At 39.6% G+C, this 23,003-nt stretch overlaps 2 protein-coding genes across 2 annotated transcripts; one reads left to right on the top strand and one right to left on the bottom strand.

The window, feature by feature from the left end:
* Positions 1–1,566: 1,566 nt before the first annotated feature.
* On the bottom strand, positions 1,567–3,567 carry LOC111901457 (protein NUCLEAR FUSION DEFECTIVE 4). The gene has a single exon (XM_023897308.3). The coding sequence runs from the start codon at positions 3,508–3,510 to the stop codon at positions 1,762–1,764; it is 1,749 nt and encodes a 582-aa protein (XP_023753076.1). The 5' UTR covers positions 3,511–3,567; the 3' UTR covers positions 1,567–1,761.
* Positions 3,568–20,841: 17,274 nt separating this feature from the next.
* LOC111901489 (dynamin-related protein 4C) lies at positions 20,842–22,989 on the top strand. The gene has a single exon (XM_023897359.3). The coding sequence runs from the start codon at positions 20,842–20,844 to the stop codon at positions 22,900–22,902; it is 2,061 nt and encodes a 686-aa protein (XP_023753127.1). The 3' UTR covers positions 22,903–22,989.
* The last annotated feature ends 14 nt before the right edge of the window (positions 22,990–23,003 follow it).

The following is a 23,003-nucleotide window of genomic DNA, read 5'->3' as shown; positions in this document are numbered from 1 at the left end:
TAGCAGAACGAGAGTAAATTCTACTAGAATACACCCTCATTCTTCATATTTCATACAACTTTATTGTATTTTAAGTGAATGAGTCCTGAAAGAATGTTATTGCTGACATAAAAACCTAGATACTAATTTATTCTGAAAGAATGTTATTGCTGACATTAATAACGAATTTAATTAGCTTACATAAAGAGAAAATTATAATTATGGATAATTTTTAATATACATACAATTACAGAAATCATTTAATATCTATCTTTATTTAATTAAATAATAATTAAATTTTACTAAATTCATATTTTACATTCTAGCACTCAATAAATGTACGAAACAATAGCCCTATATATATATATATATATATATATATATATATATATATATATATATATATATATATATATATATATATATATATATATATATATATATATATATATATATATATATATATATATAAAATGATATGATGCATAAATGATGTATATTGTATGCTTTATAAAGTGCGAAAATACACCTTTTTAGCCTAACTCATAATGTGAAAAATGAGGATATATTATATTTGTACAATCATAACAAACTCGTTTATAATGACTATAATCATTAATTAATATTTTTTTTTTGAGAAACTGATACTTTGTTTAGTTAACTTGGATCATTATTGTAACGATTTCAAAGAGAATTTGTTTATTTGTTTGTTTAATTACATGCAAAGCGAATGCTTGTCATAGGTCATTTTGTGATACATAAATTAGTGTTAAAATGTTGTGTTATAAGTATCATTTTATTTATATACAATGTCATATTGGAACAAAGACTATTACATTCACATGCAGGGATACAGGAACATATAAAAATTGGCTTACTAAATACATATTTTTAATGCTAACTAGGTTCAAATCTAGGTAATAAAATTTGTAATAATGATATTATTATATAACGACTCTTTAAAAAAATCAAACATGGCACACGTATATAAAATGTTATAATAAATATATAAAATAATACCCATTAACTATATTCCAAGAATTTGAATAAATTCTTGAAAATCTCCGAAAAAGTGCTGTAAAAAGAATTAAAAGATAAAACAGCAAATGTGCAAAGGACAAAAAAAGTGATATTTGGGAATGCATCAGGTACAACCGTCCACAGCGTCAGCATATAAGTCAAAAAGTACTATTTAACTATTTATTTGCAAAAGGTCATAAATATCCCTAGGATCACGGATAAGCTTTACCCTGTTTTTAGGACTATTTAGTATTTATTTATTTATTTATTTCTAAATAACATCACTTTTCGGCTCCTTTTCTTTTTTCAAACTTATTTACGATAGATTAAATAAAAAATAGGTGAATATTTGTTTGTTGTGGCAGAATAAGTTTATATATAATTAAAACTTAATAAGTAAATACTGAAAATAATTTTGTTATTGATATTATGTATAAAATAATAATTTTTTTAGGTTAATTATAAAAGAGTAACGATTTAACAAAAAAAAAAGTAGAGATATTAGAATACTTAAATCAAGACTAAAAAATATCAAGAAGGATTAGATAATTATAACATATAACTACCTCTAAAAAGACTAATCTTGTTTTCACTATAAATAAATATTACACCTTGTTCATGAAAAAGACACATATCACATGAAATTAATGTGTAAAAGAAAATGGATATATTTTTCACTTTATAATTACCATATAGCATTCATAGTTACAAACTCAAAAGATGATTTGATTACAAACACATTTCGGAATGTTCTTAAAGTGCTTATGTGGCAATGATCTGAGCTTCGTCTCTGAACTTCTTGTAAATATCTCCATTGTAGAACTTTCGAGTTCTTATCACCAAAATCAACGAAGATAAACCACCAAAGCAACAAACGCAAGCCAATATGATAAAAGACGACCTGTAACAATGGTTGCCCATGCAAACCAACTCTTTAACTGCTGACCTATCTAACCCTTTCTTCGCAAGCCCCTTCAATGCTTCTCGATCATACAATGGCCCTGTAACCCTAACATTCAAGATGTAAGATCCCAATGGGCTTCCCAATTGCCCGCAATTGAACAATGTCGAGTAGTATTTCAATCCGAAAAGCTCTGAAATGATGGCGAAGATTAAGGGCAGTTGTGCCCCAAATGAGAATCCGATGATGATGGAAGCGACGTAGACAGATCCCGGAATCGGAAAAGCAATCAGGAGGAGGCCGGCGCAGGAGAGGAAGAGTACAAGTGTGAACATTAGTGGTCTTGGGAATTTGTACTTCACCAGAAGGATTTCCGATACGAATCCGGCGAAGATCCGGCCGAAGTAATTCCAGATACTTAAAAGGGAAACGAATGATTTTATCGTCTTTGTAGGGTAACCTAAAGATTCGCCGATTTGACCTAAATTGTCTACTGCGGTTAAGCTTGTTCCAAGCCCACAAAAAGTTGCAACAAACAGAATTAACATGTCTGTGCTTAAAAGTGCTTGAAGAATACTGTAATCCTCTCCTCTTTCAGGCTTATTCAAGAACACATTAGCAAAACAAGATGTTTTCGCTTTTGGTTTTGGATTTGGATTATCCAGTTCCAATGATGTGGGATTTGTGGATTGATGTTCATGATTCTGATTCATATTCTCGATTTTAACCTCGGGAACGATAACTGGTTGGTGTTTGTTTCTCACCCAGAGGTTCAATTCCTCTTTAATGGCCATAAAAAGGGGGACAAAGAGTACGAAAATTACCACAGAAGCACTACCAGCGTAAGCCCTTCGTGAAAACGTCACAATATTCTGAGCAATCGTCATCCCCATTATGAACAATGCTAGAAAAATCGAGACGCATAAGAAACGGTAGAAGATTCGGAGCTCATTCGGTTGTCTCACCAGGGTCATCGCTCGGATCGTGTACACAAACACCACAGAAATCGCCGCCGGGAGCCAGGCAATCAGCAGGATTAACGATTTCGAATCGTTTCCATAAATAGCCAAGTAGATTTGAGTCATGATGGCTCCACTTAATCCTGTGAAACCTTTCAACAATCCCAGAACAACTCCCCTGCTTTCCGGAAAATTACAGACGGTTGTCACCAACGCTCCGGTGTTCGCAAAGTTCTGTGAATTCGCTCCGATGCAAATGTATAAACACATCTGCCAGACTTTAGGTTTCGCGATTCTGTTGGTGACAGCCAACCATATCATGAAGTAACCGCCAAAATTCAACGCAGATCCGAGTAATAGCACGAACCATGTCGGAGTGACCTCCGCAATTAGGCCGGAGAGAACACCGACGTTGGCACCAAGGTCTTTGAAGAAGCCTAGGAGGTTGAGGGTGGTTTGATCGTAACCAAGGGAGGATTTGATGTCTTTGGAGTAGACGCCGAAGAGGTACGTCGCTCCGGCTCCGGTCATGACTAAGAAAGAAGCGAAAAGTGAGAACCAGCGGCCACGGATTACATGGACGGCAAACGGCAGACTTGTGGCGCTGCCGGCGACGGAACCGGAGGTGGTGGTTGAAGGCGCTTCCCCCATGTTTTAGGAATATTTTGGGATGAAAGGCGGAAAGTGTGAGTGAGTAGCGAAGAGTGGGAGTTACAGAGATATATATATAGAAAGGATTTTTGTTTTAAGATTTACATGGCCTCGGTTGTAGGGTTGTTTGGATCATCTATTTAATATATTTTATTTTATTTTTGGAAAGTATTATAAACATAAATATACAGTATATAATTTTGTGTAACTGTTTTTATAATTTACAGTCTAATTATATACATTAGTTCGTAATTACGATAAATTAACTAATACAGTATAATAATTAGATTGAAAAATGATTACGAAAAAAATAATTCAATGTAGAGTGTAGAGACCAATTTTCCTAAACTAACGTGATAAACTATTAAAATAATAAAATTGAGTTCACAATCTATATTTTCGTTTAAAATATTTTAAATATATCTTGGTCCTATAAAAATCTAGACGTCCAACTTATAAAGTTTTTACGATTGCCAAATTGCGTTTTATCCAGCTTATAAAGTTCTTACAAAATTAAGATAAGTAAGTAACAATTATTATTTTTGTTTGTTTTACTGACGTCATGACTTTTTTTATATATGTATTAAGATTAAGATATTATATTTATGAAATCTATTTTGCTGAGTTATTCGATAACTTTAGTCTTTTCGCCGATAAATTTGCTGAGTTTTGCAAAATTATCCATTATGTGATATGAATATTACATTTCTAAATATCAAATTTATAGAATAGACGCATGCACCAACAACCATATTTTATAACCCAATATTATAAAATAAATCTTTTTCAGGGATAACATAAATAACTACCAACTTCATTATAATTTTCGAACTCTATTATTATAATCCCTTATTTAAGGCAGTATGATTATAATAAGATATCCACTTTAGAAATCTTGTTAGAAACTCATTTCGTAGTTCTATGTAGATGTTTTCTCATACGAAAAACATGCTCAAAATTCTAGAAATAATAATTGGAGACTATTTTATTCAAACCATCTATATAATATGTATTAGGTGTGAGACTAGTATATTATACGGGTTAATTTAAAAAATGATTAAACTTAAAGTATAAAAATAAAATATTTTTTAATATACAACTTTAAAATAAAAAAAAAAGAAACGAATTTATTACAATTTAATATCATATATATGATATTTAATACTTTACATATATAAGTATATGACTTTAACTAAAAATGAAAAAAAAAACAAAAATTAACAAGTGGATAATATTTATTTCAAAACTACCACAAAATGACACGTGTCAAATCTCATGAGAGAATGACAAGTGGCAAAAAAAACCTTTATTTATTAAGGAAGATTTTAGACAACACTAGTTCATAGTTACAAGCAGTAGTTTTTATTTTTTGTAGAAATGTTGGACAATGGTAGCTAATAGTTTAAAGACCAAAAGTTATTTGAAGTATCTTTTGGTTTATGAGTTTTATGTTTAAAATAAAATCTGAAAACTTGTAGAACATGGATTTTTTTTTTCAAATTTTTTCTTAAAAGCTAAAAGTAAAAAAATCGAAAAAAAAATTCAATTTGTTGCTGTGTTAATAGTGATCTCTAGTTCAGAGAACGTCAAAGCTAGCCATAAACAGGTTCGAAAGGTGATTGTCCAAGGCCCACATCCGGATCTTAGATGTTTCAATAATGTAGTTGTTTTTGAGAAATGGTTGAGTTATGTGTTGTTCCTTATATACATTCTCTTTGTCATGTAATTAAGGTTTGTTGTGATTTGAACAGTATTGAAAAAAAGGCATTTTGTACATGATTATGTGAAATAAATGGGTTTTACAATCTCATGTCCTCATAATGAATTCCTTGATATTGAGAGGCGTCATATTTTATATGAACAAATGGAGGTGGAACCTGATTTTCTTTATTTGGTTGCTAGTGTGCTTCAATACCTACTTATGCAAGCCTAGGAAATATTCAAAGAGTCAAAGGGATGAATTCAGTAATTCTCAAGAGGGGTCTAGACATAAACCGGATCAATGATCTTTCCCTGATAGGAAACTGATATGCGTTATCTTTTAATTTTGATTGTTTTTTGAGCAAAGTCTATGAATGAGGCAGAAAGGATTTCGAGTACGTGGAACCAAACTAAAATTTTGTTGTTTAAAGAAGGTACATAAAATCATAAACAAAGCCATTAAGGGGAATGATAAATTTCTATGTTTAAACCACATGATAATTAATTGGCTTAGAGATGGCAACGGGGGCGGGGAACACAGGGGACCCCAATCCCCATCCCCATCCCCGAATCCTCATTCCAATCCTCATCCTCATCCCCATTCCCATCGGGGAATATAAATAAACCCCCCTCCCCACCCCCAGTCAAAACGGGTGCGGGTTTCGGGTTCCCCATTGGATATGGGGATTTTTTCCATCCCTAAATTGGCTGTTTTTTTCCCACTATAACATAGTGCTCGAAATAAAATCATATCTCGATAATTATGATCACTTTCACATATATATGAAAGTCAACGTTTTCATGTTGCATCACCCACAAATTTGTTATCACTATATTCCGCTATTTTTTTTTCGGCGAGAAATATGTTAATGCGAAAAGATATCCATGATTAGGAGCTAAAAACACAGGCATGTAAGAAACTAAACTAAAACAATTTCTTGTTTGCTAGGGAGAAACGAAACGCATGTAAGAAACTAAACTAAAACAATTTCTTGTTTGCTAGGGAGAAACGAAACAGGAAAAGAAATTATTGACTTGCACACAAAGTTTTATGAGAACGGCAATACTTTAAATTTAAAGTTAAAATTATCACATCTATATATACTAATTGGATTAGAGACCTGCTCAACGAGATAAAACTAAACCAAAATATAGTAACTTTCCTATATTGCCCTTGACTATAAAGTTTGTTTTTCAAACCGATTAACCCAACAATCACACCGTTAATCGGTTTGATACTTTGATTATACCACTCGTTCAAAACACTGTCGGTTCCTCTTCTATTAGACCTGCTTCTTCCTTTTTCCATTTAGGACACTCGTTTTTATAGTGACAAAGCTCATCACATTTGTAATATCTAACGTGACTTTTTATCCCGGACACGTTCATTATCATCTCGACTTCTCCCGGACTCCCGACCTTTTCCCCGGCCACGTCCAAAGTCATCCCGATTTGAACGTTCATTGTCACAATGCTTACAAACATGTGATTTTTCCTCACTAGCCAACAATAACCCACCTTGAGTGTCCTCCACTTTCTCAGTTCCTCTTATACGCTCCTCATATGCCTTCAATCTTCCAACCGCTTCATCGAATAACATTGAATCCAACTCGAAACATTGCTCTATTGAAGCTACGATTTGAAGAAAAGACTTAGGCATTGAATCTAGTAACCTTTTTACTAAATGACCTTCTTCAAGCTCATATCCAAGACTATTTGCTTTTAAAGCTAAACCGGATAATTTTATCACAAAATCATCGACCGTTTCACCCTCCTTCATGCGCAAACTTTCAAGCTCTCTCTTTAACGTTGCAAGTCGAGCCGTTCTCACCCGATCCACTCCCAAATATCGTGTTTTCAGCCCATCCCACACTTTCTTTGGTTCGGTGTAACTCGCCATTTGCAACACCATGTCTTCGGGTATAGCTTGAAACAAAAGGCAAGAGCTTGTTTTGACTTCTTTTGATCTGATGCTTCACCTAACGCCTTTGGTTCAACCGTCTCCCATATGTCGTATGCATCCATAATCGACTTGACTTTGACCGCCCACACCGGATAATTCATTGGAGTCAAAATCGGAACTTGATACGTCATCGAACCTCCTTCTTTAACCAACGACATCCTTTTCTCCTTAACCCCGACTTATTTAATCAAGCTTGTTCCGAGAGCACTCTTCCACCGGACAACAAGACAATGTCACGACCACCTTTACCGTCTTCCGTCACCCACAAAACGAACTAAATCAAAGCAACCTGCTTTGACGTCTTCCCATCCGTTTGTTCCGCGTCTCCGATTAGTCTCTCACAAGCCCGAGAAACGGGGTTAATTGTAATTAACCTCGAATCACACTCCCTTCAATGAAACTGCTCTGATACCAAGTGTAAGAAACTAAACTAAAATAATTTCTTATGTGCTAGGGAGAAACGAAGAACAAAACAGGAAAAGAAATTATTGACTTGCACACAAAGTTTTATGAGAACGACAATACTTTAAATTTAAAGTTAAAACTATTACATCTATATATACTAATTGGATTGGAAACCTACTCAAACTCTAATACCTACATACGAGATAAAACTAAACCAAAATATAGTAACTTTCCTATATTGCCCTTGACTATAAAATTTGTTTTTCAAACCGATTAACCCAACAAGGCAAAGTTACAAGATATAAAATACAAGATAAATGAGCAAAAGACGAAATACTCCAATCGACCCATCTTCTGACATCATTCTTACTTCTATAATTACACCATACATATAAAAACCAAATAACAATATCAGCTATGCTGTCTGTGTGTTTGGGGGAGAGAGAGAGAGAGAGAGAGAGAGAGAGAGAGAGAGAACTTGTTGAATACGATTGCTAGTCGGGTTGTGGAGTTATACTTGCATTAATTGTTATTAGAATTACCCAAGTGGTAGATTGTTGGCTTAGGTGTCTGTAACATCGTAAATTTTCAAACAAATTTTTCATTTTTAATTTCATAAAACACATGTCATTTTAAATAAACACCATTTAATAGTCAACAAAGTTTTCAAAACATTATCAAAATCCAGGATCCCCATTCGTGACTCTTTTCTCTGGTGTGTACAATCGAGCCGCCACCTTCCCACGGTCTTGATAAGAACCTGAAACACATAACATATAACACGGTAAGCACGAAGCTTAGTGAGTTTCCCAAAATACCACGTACAACACATACGCCACTCGAGGCTACAGTATGACCCTCCGGTCGATGTGTCTCAGCGGGACCCTCCGGTCCCGTAGCTCGTTGGACCCTCTGGTCCGGTCATAGCTCATCGGACCCTTCGGTTCGGTCTGTATCGTTGGACCCATCGGTCCGGTCTATATCGTTGGACCCTCCGGTCCGGTCTATACAACATATGGCATACATACAACAAAATGCACATAATCTCATACATACACATAGCATACAAGACCCTTTCGGTCTACACATAAATACCACTCTAGGTAGTGTATAGTGAGAAGACTCACCTCGAATGATGAACGGCTCCTACGAATGTCATCGATGCGCACCAGCCTCTACCTCTGAGCCATATCTACAATGATCTCAAATTAGGATCTAAGTCCCAACCCTCATTCTCTAGGTCTAAAGGTAGTCCACTAACTAGTCCATAAATAACCCCAAAACCCATTGGGCCCACCAAGGCCCAATAATAAATGGACTCTATCGAGGCCCAACTCTCAAGTCCAAGAGGCAAGCCCAACTCAAGGGCCCAAGGCACATATACATATTCCTCTGGTCCAAATCTCTAGCACAACAAGCCGAAACTTCAGGCCCAACACTTAAGGCCCAATATAAGACTTAGTGAAACATCCCAAAAATACAGTCTGAAAATTTTGTTTTAAAATAGTAATAAAACCATGTTCATCAATCGTCATATAAGAATCATAAAGAATGTATCTCAAAATATCTTAACAATTGTCAAATATATCAGAGTATAAACATCCCAGGCTGAACAAATGGTGTGTGCACTGCAATCTTCCCGAGCTCCTCTTTTAAAAACTGAGTACCTGAAACCAAAACTGAAAACCGTAAGCACGAAGCTTAGTGAGCTCCCCCAAACTACCACATACCATACAATAACATATAAAGCATCTACCGGGCCTTGCCCACTGCATCGGACCGAAGTCCGGAACTGACTGCATCGGACCGAAGTCCGGAACTAACTGCATCGGACCGAAGTCCGGAAACTGCATCGGACCGGAGTCCGGAACTAACCAGGGCCTTGCCCTCTGCATCGGACCGAAGTCCGGAACTAACTGCATCGGACCGAAGTCCGGAACTGGCTGAACATAACATAGCATAAACATATCAACTAGCATGAATACATATACTGCATACTGCATCGGAACAGAGTCCGGAACACATAACATAAAACATGCTTGAATCACAAAGACACCAAGCACTCTAACTACTGCATCGGACCGAGGTCCAGAACTAACTGAACATAGCGTAACGTAATCATAGCATATAATATAAACACATATACTGGATACTGCATCGGACCATAGTCCGGAACACATAACTCATACCATGTATGTATCACAAAGACACCAAGCATACTGAACTACTGCATCGGACTGAAGTCCGGAACTACTGCTAACTAAACGGGCCGGCATTGTGGCCGTAGACCCGTTCCTACTGGAAGGAAACTCACCTCACACTGCTGAAGTCCCGTAGGCACAATCCCACACTGCTGAAGTCCCGCAGACTCCACCCCAGCTGCTGGTTGACAGTTTCCCGAACTGTCAACACCAAATAACACCCAATTAATAATTGGGTTCTAACACATAACTATAAATACATGCTTTGGATAATTACTATATTACCCCTAGCTTGGCTTACCTAAGCCCAAGGCCCAATCCATAGGCCCAAAGTCAACTAGGGATCAAAGCCCAACATATGGCCCAATTTTCCAAATTGGGCCCAAACCTCTACATGGACTTCCCTTAAGGCCCAAATGTCCAGTCTAGTCCAACATGTCCCATTCTAAGGGCCCAATATCATACAATCCTCTCGGCCCCAACTATGGCCCATCTATGGCCCAATTTTCCAAATTGGGCCCAATCCTTCATATGGGCCTTACCCTAAAGTCCAACTAAGTACTCTAGTCCATTTGATTATTCTCGGATGGCCCAACACAAAGCCCAAGTGAAATTAGGGGTTCACATCAAATGATAACTAGGGTTAAGTGTTTCTCACTTAACCCATTAAGGGCTTAATCCACTAAGGACTTAATCCATTAAGTCCATTATTGCTTAGGTTAATTTCTGCCAATGATTATTTAATATTTCACTTATTAAATAATTCTCGTGTGTGTGTCCCCATAACTTCTCAAATTTAGGGTTTTCTCACTTAACCCATTAAGGACTTAATCAATTAATTCATTTACTCTATTAGATAAATAGCATGGAATAATTTGGGCTTAATTCACAATCCAATCCCAATGGCCCATAAGTGGGCCCAATAAGTCTAAGGCCCAATTACTCACAATTAGGGTTTTCTAAATCCTAATTAGGGTTTTCACTCAAACATGGCCCAATAAGCCCAAAACTAATCTCTAGGCCCATTAGGGTTTGCTAGCGGGGCACCACCCACTACCACCTCGGGTAGTGGTGGTCGATGGCGGCTCACGGCGGCGGCCACCACCTTACGGTGGTGGTTACTATTATTTTATTATTCATGCTAATTACAATTACAAGGTTTTTATCCAAAAATAAACACACACACACACTAACACACTCTAACTAACACACACACACAGCCACACCATGGTGGCCGGTGGTGGCTCGTGGTGGCGGTGGCTCTTCTGTGAACTCCGGCTACCCCAAACACCTAACAAACATACAACTAATAAAATACAACCACACACACCTACATCGAAATAAACCCACAAATACAAGCTTTTAATTTGTAAGGTTCACCCCAGCCACCAGCTTGGTGGCTCACGGCGGCAACGACATCACCGGAAGGCGGCAGCAGCAGCGGCCACCATGGCAGGAGGCCATCGTGGTTCTTCTCTTCGAATACCGGCCAGCAACAACCTCACAGCACCTCTCGATTCAACACGACAGGTGATAATCCACGTAGGCTCGACTGTCCTTTCGGGGTGGCGATCATTACCGGAGCAGAAACAACCCCATGGCAGCGAAAGGAACGAAAAGAGAAGAGAAGAACGGTGGCAATGGTGCTGGAACAAGAAAACGACACCCGAGGGTCACCCGATAGCAACAACAATTTTAGCTTCGTGTTCACAGTAAGAACGAAAGGGAAAGGAGGTGAGTGACGGTTGGGTCTTACCGGCCGTTCTCGTTCATTCACGCCCAACAGATGACAAACGCTGCTCCAAAGACCGATCCTCAGCGATTATGCGTGATGTTCATGACGTCTCCGACAGTGCTGTTATGGCGCTCATCGGTGGTGTAGCAGCGGCGGACGATGGCTACTCAACCGATCGGAACATTGGACTAGGGGGGCGACTTCATACATGGCGGCTGGAGGAGGGGTGATAAGGTGGGGATGACGGCTAGTGCTACCAGATAGGGTTAGGGTTTAGTAACGCATATATATACCCGTCCAAAATAAGCATTTCCTCATAATTACATTTCTGGTCCCTCCCCATGAAATCCTTTCAAATGAAATCCAAAACTTACACTTTAAACCCTGAATATTAGAATCCATTACAACTTAGGTACGGAATTTACCAAACAGCCCCTAGGCCTCTAAAATCTCTTCAATGAAGTCCCAATAATTTCCATTTAGTCCCTGCCTTCATAAACACTTACAAAACTAATCTGTAATTTACACTTTTAACCCTCAACATCTAAAATTCTTCGCAAATCAGTCTGGGACTTATATTTATTAAGTTATTGAAATAAACGGGGCGTTACAACTCTCCCCCACTTAAATTAGATTTCGTCCTTGAAATCATTCCTTTCACTTCAAACCACTCTAGTAACCTGGTCACCATCCTGGGCACACCCTAGCCTTTCTAGGGTAACTGTGACCAACCCTCGCGACAAGATCACATCTATTCCGACTGATATCTGTTGCCTTGAGATGGTCTGATTCCCTGACAGACCACTCATACCAAATTATTATCGATGAAACCAGCCTGCTTATCTCTCAACTGACTACTCAACTTCTGCTAGCTTGAAAATTTCCACTACAAAACAGGTTCACAAACCCAATTATCCCTGTAGATCACTTATACTTGGCCAATGCTCAGCTATTTCCGTTGTGAGTGACTCGTCACTTCCTAATAAACCAGTTATCCTGTCTGTACTTGCAAATCAGGGCACAATTACTAACATTGCCCAAGAGCTGTAACTGCCTGAAACACCGAGCTGTCTGAACACGGAACTACCTGAACATTGAATTGCCCGAAACACTGAATTGTCTGAACACTGTATGCTGTCACATGGCTGCTTCCTGACATCTATCGAGACCTACCTGGTCTCAATTTTCCGGCAATCATCTGAAATACCGGGTTCCAACCTGGCTGAGGAGCCAAAAGACTCCCCACTTAGCCGCCTCGCACGACTTCTGGACGAAATTCTTCTATGGATCTAGCTGCTACTACTTATCCTGACACTGTGGCCCTAACGGCCTTCTGCTCTAACTGACTCGTTCCATGCGTCGAATCCTGACGTCACCAAACCCAAAGCTAAACGCGGTTGCTACATCACCAATTGTAGCCTTATGTCATAAATGACCTTAAGCAGTCCACTGCTTCATTGCTCTCATCTCTGTAGTGGCGCTTATACAATCTTATCACTGGCTTAACCAGGTCTAATCCGTTTCGGAAATTCCGAAATCCAATCCATGGATTTCCATATCCTTACTGCTATACCTGAAATGGTGAGTACTACTGATCTTTCTGCGTTCTAACAACGCACTCACGCTATCTACCAACCTAGTGAAGGCTGCGGCTACACCCACAGACTCACATCACTCTAGTACTATCTGCTAATCTTATGAATGCTACGGCTACACCCGCAGATTTACAACACTCTACTACTATCTGACTACTAGTGAATGCTACGGATACACCCGCAGGCTTACAACACTCTGATGCTATCTGACTACTAGTGAATGCTACGGCTACACCCGCAGGCTTACAACACTCTGATGCTATCTGACTACTAGTGAATGCTACGGCTACACCCACAGGCTTACAACACTCTGATACTGGATCAAACACACGCTTGCCCCGCGTACTCTAAATTCCACCCAGCGTACTCTAAATTCCGCCCAGCATACTCTAAATTATGCTCAGCGCACTCGGCTAAGTCTGAAACCACAAAACTTCTGAAGACCATAACTTCTTCGTTATAAGTCTGTTTCCGACGATCCTTATATCCACGGAAAGCTAACGAGAAGCCCTACACTTATATCAACTTTATTCCTCCTGAATCCCACTCGAACTCAGATCCAAAATTCATGAAAAGCCCAGCGCCTTAACATTACATTTGGGCTCTAAAGCACAAACCGAACTCTTTTATCACACAACCTACCTCACCCACATCCCAAAAGGGCATAACCTTTCTCTTTCAATGCCTCAAAACCTTCTCATACTCGGATTAAGGCCCACGGGCCTTAAATCACAAAATAATCCAAAACAGGGTGTTACAGTGTCTAAGCCCATAACTATAATTGGTATGTACTTGACCCGAGAGTAGCATGGTCTATTAGGGTTGCCTTCACCAGAGCAATTTGATAGGATAGACTTTTAAGAAGAGGTTATTTGTGATTTATTAATACAAGTTCTAATATATTAATATGAAATCATATGATTTACTTCGTATTGATCAAGAATTAATTTGGTGTAACACCCATAAATTTTTACGCCAAATTTAAACTTTTCAAGCATAAATAAAACCAGATAGTAACAGTTTACAAAACATTTTTATCAATATCCATCAGAGTGTCCCAAAACAAGATCATAAGCATGAGGAGCGGTACGGTCACGCCTTTGCCTTGCCATGAACTCCTCCTGAAGTACCTGAAACAATAAACTGCAGACTGTAATCCCGAGGGCTTAGTGAATTACCCCCAAAATACCAATACTACGCTGAAATACCAAGTATGTAACCACAAACCAACAACATGCATACTGGGCCATTGGCCTGACTGGACCGCCCTCCAGGGCCTACATCCTACTAAATCAACACCGAGCCTTCGGCATGACTGGACCGCCATGTGGGCCTACAGTCTCCCCGGACAACTCATAGGGTATGTTGGCCTTCAGCACAAAGTAGGACCGCCTCAACCCAAATCAACAAGCAAATAACCATGTGTGCATACCAACATTTATTGGCATATACAAAACATCAAACATATCTATCTCACTGATTACCACACATAGCAATCTCTCATAACTAGAGCACTGACCTAGCAAGTCACTAACTTAGCAATCCCTACGGATCATAAGAACATAACGTTTAGTCTATCCTGATTATGATCTAACGGATCATATCTACATGTATCATATCATAACGATAACAACTAAAGGGCCGGCCTTGGTGCCTTAGACCCTATCGATATAGTGAGGATAACTCACCTGGCAGATGTTGACTCGAAAAGTGAACTCCAACTCTCGAATCACTTGACACAGGCTCCACCACTTATTATCATAGTACAACATACTCATAGTCCTTAACCTTTTAAGGTACTCCATAACCCACTAGTCAAAGTCAAAGTCCTCGGTCAAGGTCAACAATCCATATTGACCTCAACTCACCGAGTTCCTTGAAGCACATTCCAACTCGCCGAGTCATCGGGGTGACTCGTCGAGTTCCTTCGATTCTCAATCAAACTTTAAGGCCACCCGTCGAGTTTCCTCTTTTCAACTCGACGGATACACATGTATACAAATCCTGGAGAAAACTCATCCGACTCGCCGAGTTGTTCTTCAACTCGTCAAGTCTTATGGCAATCTTCATCGGACTCGTCGAGTTTTTCTTCCAACTCGTCGAGTTCACAGCCATCTTCATGTGACTCGGCGAGTCAACCTTGCGACTCGCTGAGTCCATTCAGTCCTTTTTCCATACAGACTTGTTTTTAGCCATGCAGCGGCTCCAAATCATAGATCCAAGCTTCTAGGGCATGCTTATCACATAAAGTAGCAAAATTTACGTGCATGCATGACTATAAAGGCTCAAAATGCCTATTTTAAGTTCTTAATGGATCTTCATGCTCAAGAGGGACCTCAATCATGACCAAAACTATAACTTTATGCTTCTAGAATCCAAGGAGGGTCTAGATCTGAAGTTACAACCTCAGATCTAGCCCATAGCCCATCTTACCAACTTAATATTCCACAAAAACCCTAAAACTCAACCAATAGAAGAGATCTACAAGGAAAATGGCGATTTGGGTACCTCTAGAAGATGATAACTAAGATAAGTGTTGATTCCCACACTCCATTTGCTCCAATCTCCTTCTCCTCCAAGCCTTCTCCCTCCAAAAATCCTCTTTTCAAGCTTCAAACACACAATGGGCACACACACACGTATTAGGGTTCTCAACGACTCTCTAGAATTGTAAAGAGGACCAAGGGAGGCTAAGGTTCCTTTAAATAGGGTGCAAAACCCCGGGATTTAGGGTTTCATCTGCCAGCTCCTACTCGCCGAGTCCCAATATGAACTCGTCGAGTAGGTCACTTAACTCGCGATCCCACCCCGCTGCTACTCGACGAGTAGGGCAACCAACTCGTCGAGTAGGGCCTAACCCAAGAAATCTTATTTAAAACAATACCTGAGAATCGGGGCGTTACATTTGGAATTAATTCAGTGATCAAAAGAGACTAATTAGATTAATGGGGGCTAATTGTGTAAATTAGTTATATATATATATATATATATATATATATATATATATATATATATATATATATATATATATATATATAGTTTGGGGTTATGATACATGATGGACTAAGTTTATAATAGAATCCATAACTTGAGTTAGTCCATATGGATCATGGATCATGGATAATAAGCTCAAGGGTATGGATTAGGGTTTAACCATGACTCTTAGAATCCTATTATATATATATATATATATATATATATATATATATATGTTACCCTATAGCTAAAATCGGACACTATATATGTTATAAGAGTTCGTTTGAGCCGATTTTATGCAAGGATATTCTCTCTCAAAAGTCCTCATTTGTTCATGGTGTTTGTGAACCATTTGAGGCATCACACTTGAGGTGCTAAGTTCTTAAAGACCGAAACTACAAGCTACAACAAGAGGTAATTCTATAACTCATTTTAATGTTGTTTATGTCAATTGTATGGTAGTTGTAGGCTTAATGCTTTGGAAACAATATTGCATGTATAATTAGAGAAAACATAGATCTAAATCATTAAGGGTTGTATGTGCACCATAGGATGTTGTAGTATACAAAACCCAATAGGGAATAAGGTTATCGTGGGCATGGATTGGTTGAGCCCTAATGGGGCAGTGATCGACTGTGAGCAACAATTAGTTCGGGTTCGGACCCCAAGTGGGGGAGATTTAGTGATTCATGGTGAGAGACTATAGCGTGGGCCAATTTTGTGTTCTGTAGCGAGGGCCAGACGCTATCTTCATTAGGTTGGTCGGGTTTTGTCGCCTATGCCATGGATACTCGAGATAAGGGTAAGGCGACCATGGATGATGTGCCGATTCTGCTGGATTACCCGGATGTATTCCTGGAGGATTTGCCCAGGGTACCTACATAGAGGCAGGTGGAGTTTAAGATTGATCTGGTTCTAGGTGCGGCTCCAATAGTCAAAGCACCTTATCGGTTGGCTCCTCCCGAGATGCAGGAGTTGTCTATACAACTGCAGGAGCTATTAGACAAGCGATTTATTAGACCGAGCAGTTCGCCTTGGGGAGCATCGATTCTATTTGTAAAGAAGAATGATAAGTTTCATCGTATGTGTATCGACTACCGAAAGTTGAATAAGGTAACAGTGAAGAACCGTTATTCCCTCCCAAGGATTGATGATCATTTCGACCAGCTTCAGGGCGCATCTTGGTTCTCCAATATTGATTTGCGATCGGGATACCATCAGATGCGGGTCAGGGATGAGGATGTGTAGAAGACAACTTTACAGAATCGATATGGTCATTAAGAGTTCGTGGTGATGCCTTTTGGGCTCACCAATACTTTAGTCGCATTCATGGATCTCATGAACCGCACGTGAATACCGATGTTGGTTCGGTCTGTGATAGTATTTATTGACGATATTTTGGTTTATTCCCAAACTCAGTAGCAACATGAGGAGCACTTGAGGGAAGTGTTGGAGACTTTGAGTAGGGAGAGACTTTTCGCAAAGTTCTCCAAGTGCGAGTTCTGGTTGCGCGAGGTGCAATTTCTAGGACACCTAGTCAACCAAAAGGGTAATTTGGTCGATCTGGCCAAGGTCGAGGTCGTGATGCAGTGGGAGGTTCCGAGGTCTCCATCTGAGATTCGTAGTTTTCTTGGTCTGGCTAGCTATTATCAAAGATTCATCTAGGATTTCTCCAAGATCGTTGTTCCATTGACCCGACTTACCAAGAATTCGGTGACATTTCGTTGGGGGCCTGAGTAACAGGCAGCTTTTGAGACTTTTAGACAGCGGTTGTGTGAGGCACCGATTTTGACCCTGCCAGAGGGTGTTGATGACTTCGTGGTTTTTTGTGATGCTTCGATCTCCGAATTGGGGGCAATTTTGATGTAACGGGGTCGTGTGGTTACTTACACTTCGAGGCAGTTGAAGCCTCATGAGGCGAATTATCCGACACATGATTTAGATTTGGGGGGCATGATTTCACCCTCAAGATTTGGCGGTATTACCTCTATGAGGTTCGTTGTACTATTTACACGGATCACAAGAACTTGAGGTATCTAATGGATTAGCCGAATCTGAACATGAGGCAACGTCGATGGTTAGATGTGGTGAAAGATTATGATTGAGAGATCCTTTATCACCCGGGGAAGGCCAATGTGGTGGCCGATGCTCTCATCTGCAAGACGGTCGGGGCTCCGATCAGAGATAAATTTTTTTAGGATGATCGTGATTACTCTACTGTTGGAGCGGACTCGTGAGGCTCAAGTAGAGACTATGAATGAAGAGCACCGGAAGAGTGAGCGCATTGTGGTTCAACTGACTTCCTTCGATTATGATAGTCGCGGATTATTGAGTCTGTATCGGCAGTTTTGGGTTTTGTATTAGGGCGGTGTACGCCAGGTTCTGATGGAGGAGGCCTACAAGTCGAGGTTCTCCATTCACCCCAAGGCGATGAAGATGTATAGAGATATTCGTCCTGATTATTGGTAGCCCTGCATGAAGCGAGATGTGGCATAGTATGTCAAGCGGTGTCTGACTTACAAGAAAGTCAAGGCTGAGCATTAACATCCTCATGGCAAGATGCAGTCGTTGGAGATTCCCATATGGAAATGGGAAAACATCACTATGGATTTTATCACGAAGCTTCCTAAGTCTGTGCACGAAGTGGATTCGATTTGGGTCATCGTGGATCGATTAACCAAGAACGTGCACCTCATTCGGATTCATGAGAGTATTTCTGCAGAGAAGTTGGCCGAGATTTATATCAGGGAGGTGGTGGCACGTCATGGGGTGTCGGTATCAGTGGTTTCGGACAGGGATGTTCACTTTACTTCCAGGTTTTGGAAGCGGTTTCATGACGAGTTGGGCACTCGTCTCCATTTTAGTATAGCATTTCATCCACAGACCGATGGTTAGAGTGAGCGAACTATTCAGACCCTTGAGGGCATGTTGCATGCATGCGTATTGGATTTTGGCAGGAGTTGGGATACGTATCTTCCGTTAGAGGAAATTTCGTATAACAACAATTATCATGCTAGCATTGATCTGCCTCCTTTTGAGATGCTCTACTGGAGGAAGTGCATGACCCCGATTTGTTGGGGGTGAGGTCGGTCAACGAGTGATGAGGAGTACTGAGGTGGTACTCAAGACCACTGAGTTAATTCAGCTATTTCGGAGCAGGCTCTAGACAGCTCATAATCGACAGAAGAGTTATGTTGACAGGCGCTGGTCGGAATTGGAATTTCAGGTGGGAGATATGGTTCTCCTGAAGGTTTCACCTTGGAAAAGCGTCATCCGATTCAGGAAGCAAGGCAAGTTGGGCCCCGTGTATATTGGTCCCTTCAGTGTTTTGGCTTGGGTGGGTCGGGTTGCGTATCGTCTAGACCTTCCATCCGAGCTTAGTCGAATTCATATCACATTTCATGTCTCTTAGCTGCAGAAATGTTTAGTGGATGATTCCGCAGTTGTAGAGCTGGTGAAGGTGTAATAGTTGCACCGTAAGGGGTCGAAGTGGACTTGGGAGCCCGAGGATGAGATAAGAGAGCATTATCCATGGTTGAGGTGTTTGCATACCTCACACTGGTTTGAATATCCTTTTCCATGGTTGTCATTAGCCAATCCTTGACTATGGCATCAACTCACATCCATGCCATGTACATGGGAAATGTAGCTTCTCGTTTCTTGATTGATCGATCGATCGATCAATCAATCCTACCTTGTTATTTGAAAATAGAAAATTCATTATCTCCGGTTTCCATTCATTGAAGTTGTTGTCATTCAACACATCGTGTACCTCATGCGGATGGATGTAGTAGGGCAAGTTAGCATCAATGGTGTCTTCATTCTTCTTGCTTGCGTCTCCCTTTTCTCATGTCATGATCGTCGGTGGCCTGGTACTTGATACCGTATATAATTTGATAGCAGAAAAGTGATTTGTATTATTGATTGAAAAAACTCAATACGTACAATGCAAGTCTACTGAACCTTTTATACAAGATTTTGAATTGACAATTATCTAAAAACAAACTGATAAATATGATATAAGGATAATGACAGATAAACAACTTTATCTCAATAGAACAATCTCGGTTCTTTTATAGTTTTATATATAGCACCAAATTGCGGGTGCTTTAGATATTGGGGTCATTTGAAATAAATATTTAACTTGAAACTAATTATTTTGTGAGTACTTTATTTTGTGAATTGTATTCGGTGATAATAACTATTATAATTTATAACTTCTAACATTTTAATAGATGTGTTATCTCTTTTCTCCGGTCGGAGTAAAAATCCTATTTTGGGTTCATATTTTTTGATAACCCTCTTGTTAAATTTTTGGTTTATGTTTTTTAGACAACGTCCAATCATTTTTCATCTCTCACGTTCTGTTTTATCATCTAATGGTTTAATTTTTTCGTTATGCTACTATATACATACATACATATACATATACGAGCGATTATTATTATATTATTGGGCATAAATGCTCTTGATGATCTTCACCAAAAGGCGCTGCATGAACTCTCTATTCACGTATATATATATATATAACTGAAACTGCCCTTCCATTCGATATATTAACGATCATATTAAATGAACCATTATAAAGAATTCAATGGTAGTATTAATAGTACTTTACTAGTAGGAAGGGGAAGCGCTTAGTCGTCTCATCCACCCGCGGTTGCGATTTTTTACCTATAAATATGTAATCTACATTCATTTTTTCTTTAAATCAGTCATCTCTCTCTCTCTTCTCAGTTTCTTTCTCTAATTAACATGGCTCTAACAGCCACCAAGAGCAGTGCATCTAAAAGTTCGTCCAAGAGAAGGAACTACAGCTCATCTGACAGTGATGATGACTACTCTTCCGTGGTTGATGAAGGAGCGTCTGGTACTCTTGACCTTCATCATACAGTACCACTTGTATCCAAATATGATGATCGAATCCGACCCTTGCTTAACTGCGTTGATAACCTCCGTCATCTTAAGGTGATGCAAGAAGGGATCCAACTCCCGACCATCGTTGTTGTTGGTGACCAGTCGTCTGGGAAATCCAGTGTGCTTGAGTCACTTGCTCGAATCAGCCTCCCTCGTGCACAAGGCATTTGCACCAGAGTCCCATTGATCATGAGGCTACAGCATCATGCAGACCCTCGCCCTCAGCTCCATTTGGAGTACAACAATAAAAGTGTTGTTACTGATGAAACTCGAATCGAAGAGGATATTATAGCAGCGACGGATGAGATTGCTGGAAATGGGAAAGGCATATCACATACTCCGCTCACACTGATCGTGAAAAAGAGAGGTGTCCCTGATCTTACCATGGTTGATTTGCCCGGAATAACCAGAGTTCCTGTTCACGGTCAACCCGAAGACATCTACGAACAGATATCTGCCATTATCACGGAGTACATAACTCCCGAGGAGAGCATCATTTTGAATGTGCTCTCTGTCTCCGTTGACTTTTCCACTTGTGAATCCATAAGGATGTCTCAACGTGTGGACGTAACCGGACAAAGGACGCTTGCTGTTGTTACCAAAGCAGATAAAAACCCCGAAGGTCTTTTAGAAAAGGTTACATCTAATGATGTAAACGTTGGCCTCGGGTATATCTGTGTCAGGAATAGAGTGGGTAAGGAGAGTTATGAGGAAGCTAGGATCAAGGAAGCGAAGCTGTTTGAGACACATCCTCTACTGTCGTTGGTTGATAAGTCCATGGTCGGGGTCCCTGTTTTGGCTGAAAAGTTGGTCGAGATTCAATCGACAATCATATCAAAGTGTCTTCCGGATATCGTCACAAAGATCAACGAGAAACTTACTGGCTATGTCGATCAATTGAACAAGTTACCTCGGAAGATGACCTCTGTTGCAGAAGCCATGACGGCGTTCATGAGAATCATCGGTTCTGTTAAAGAATCGTTGAGAAAGATTCTGATTAGAGGCGAGTTTGAGGAGTACCCGGATGTTAAATCCATGCATGGAACTGCTCGTTTATCAGAAATGTTGAATGAGTATTTCGTCAAACTTCAAGCCACTGCTGACAATGAAGGAAATGGGTTTTTCTTGATGGAAGAAATCAGAGTTCTGGAAGAAGCGAAAGGGATTGGACTACCCAACTTTCTTCCTCGAGCAGCTTTTCTCACCATACTCAACAGAAGGGTAAATGGAATTTCTCGTATGCCTGTTGAATTCGTCGGGAACTTGTGGCATTATATTGAAGATGTTTTGATCAGTGTTTTGTTGCGTCATTCCGAGAATTACCCTCCACTACAATCTTCAATGAGAAGATCTGCACATAATTTGATGGCAAAGATTAAGGCGGCTTCTGTTAACAGAGTGATTGAGATGGTAGAGATGGAGAAGATGACAGATTATACTTGTAATCCAGAGTATACGCTAATTTGGCAGAAGCTGATGAGTCATGAACAAGCTTTCGTGGAAGCCATTATTGATCATTCAAAGTCAGGGAAGATTAACATCGAGGGGTTGAGCTATGAGGTGGAGCATCTGAGAAAGTATGGTGTTGATGTGGTGAAACAAGCATTTGATATGAAGATGAGGATGATTGCTTATTGGAAGATCGTGTTGAGAAGAATGGTGGATTGTATGGCTCTTCATATGCTTTTTAGCATTCAGAATCTTATTAACAGGGACATGGAGGTTGAGATACTGGAGGAGTTAATGGCGCCACATGGTGGTGGTATTGAGCGGATGTTGGAGGAGGCACCGATGGTGGCAGGAAAACGGGACAAGTTGAACAGAAGTATAAAGTTGCTGAGGGACTCTAAAGAAGTTGTGGCAAACGTGATTGATCAAATCGCTGCATATGGTGATTAGGTGTGCCCCTGTTTTTCTCTCGTTTTGCAGTTGTTGGCTTTTGTTTTTATGCTTATCATCTTTTTAAGATTGTTTTTTGATATTTAATGCTTACTGCGTTT

The sequence above is a fragment of the Lactuca sativa genome, chromosome 2 (genome assembly GCF_002870075.4).
Source record: "Lactuca sativa cultivar Salinas chromosome 2, Lsat_Salinas_v11, whole genome shotgun sequence".
In the NCBI taxonomy this organism is placed as follows: Eukaryota; Viridiplantae; Streptophyta; class Magnoliopsida; order Asterales; family Asteraceae; genus Lactuca; species Lactuca sativa.
This window is presented reverse-complemented; position numbering and strand designations above follow the sequence as displayed.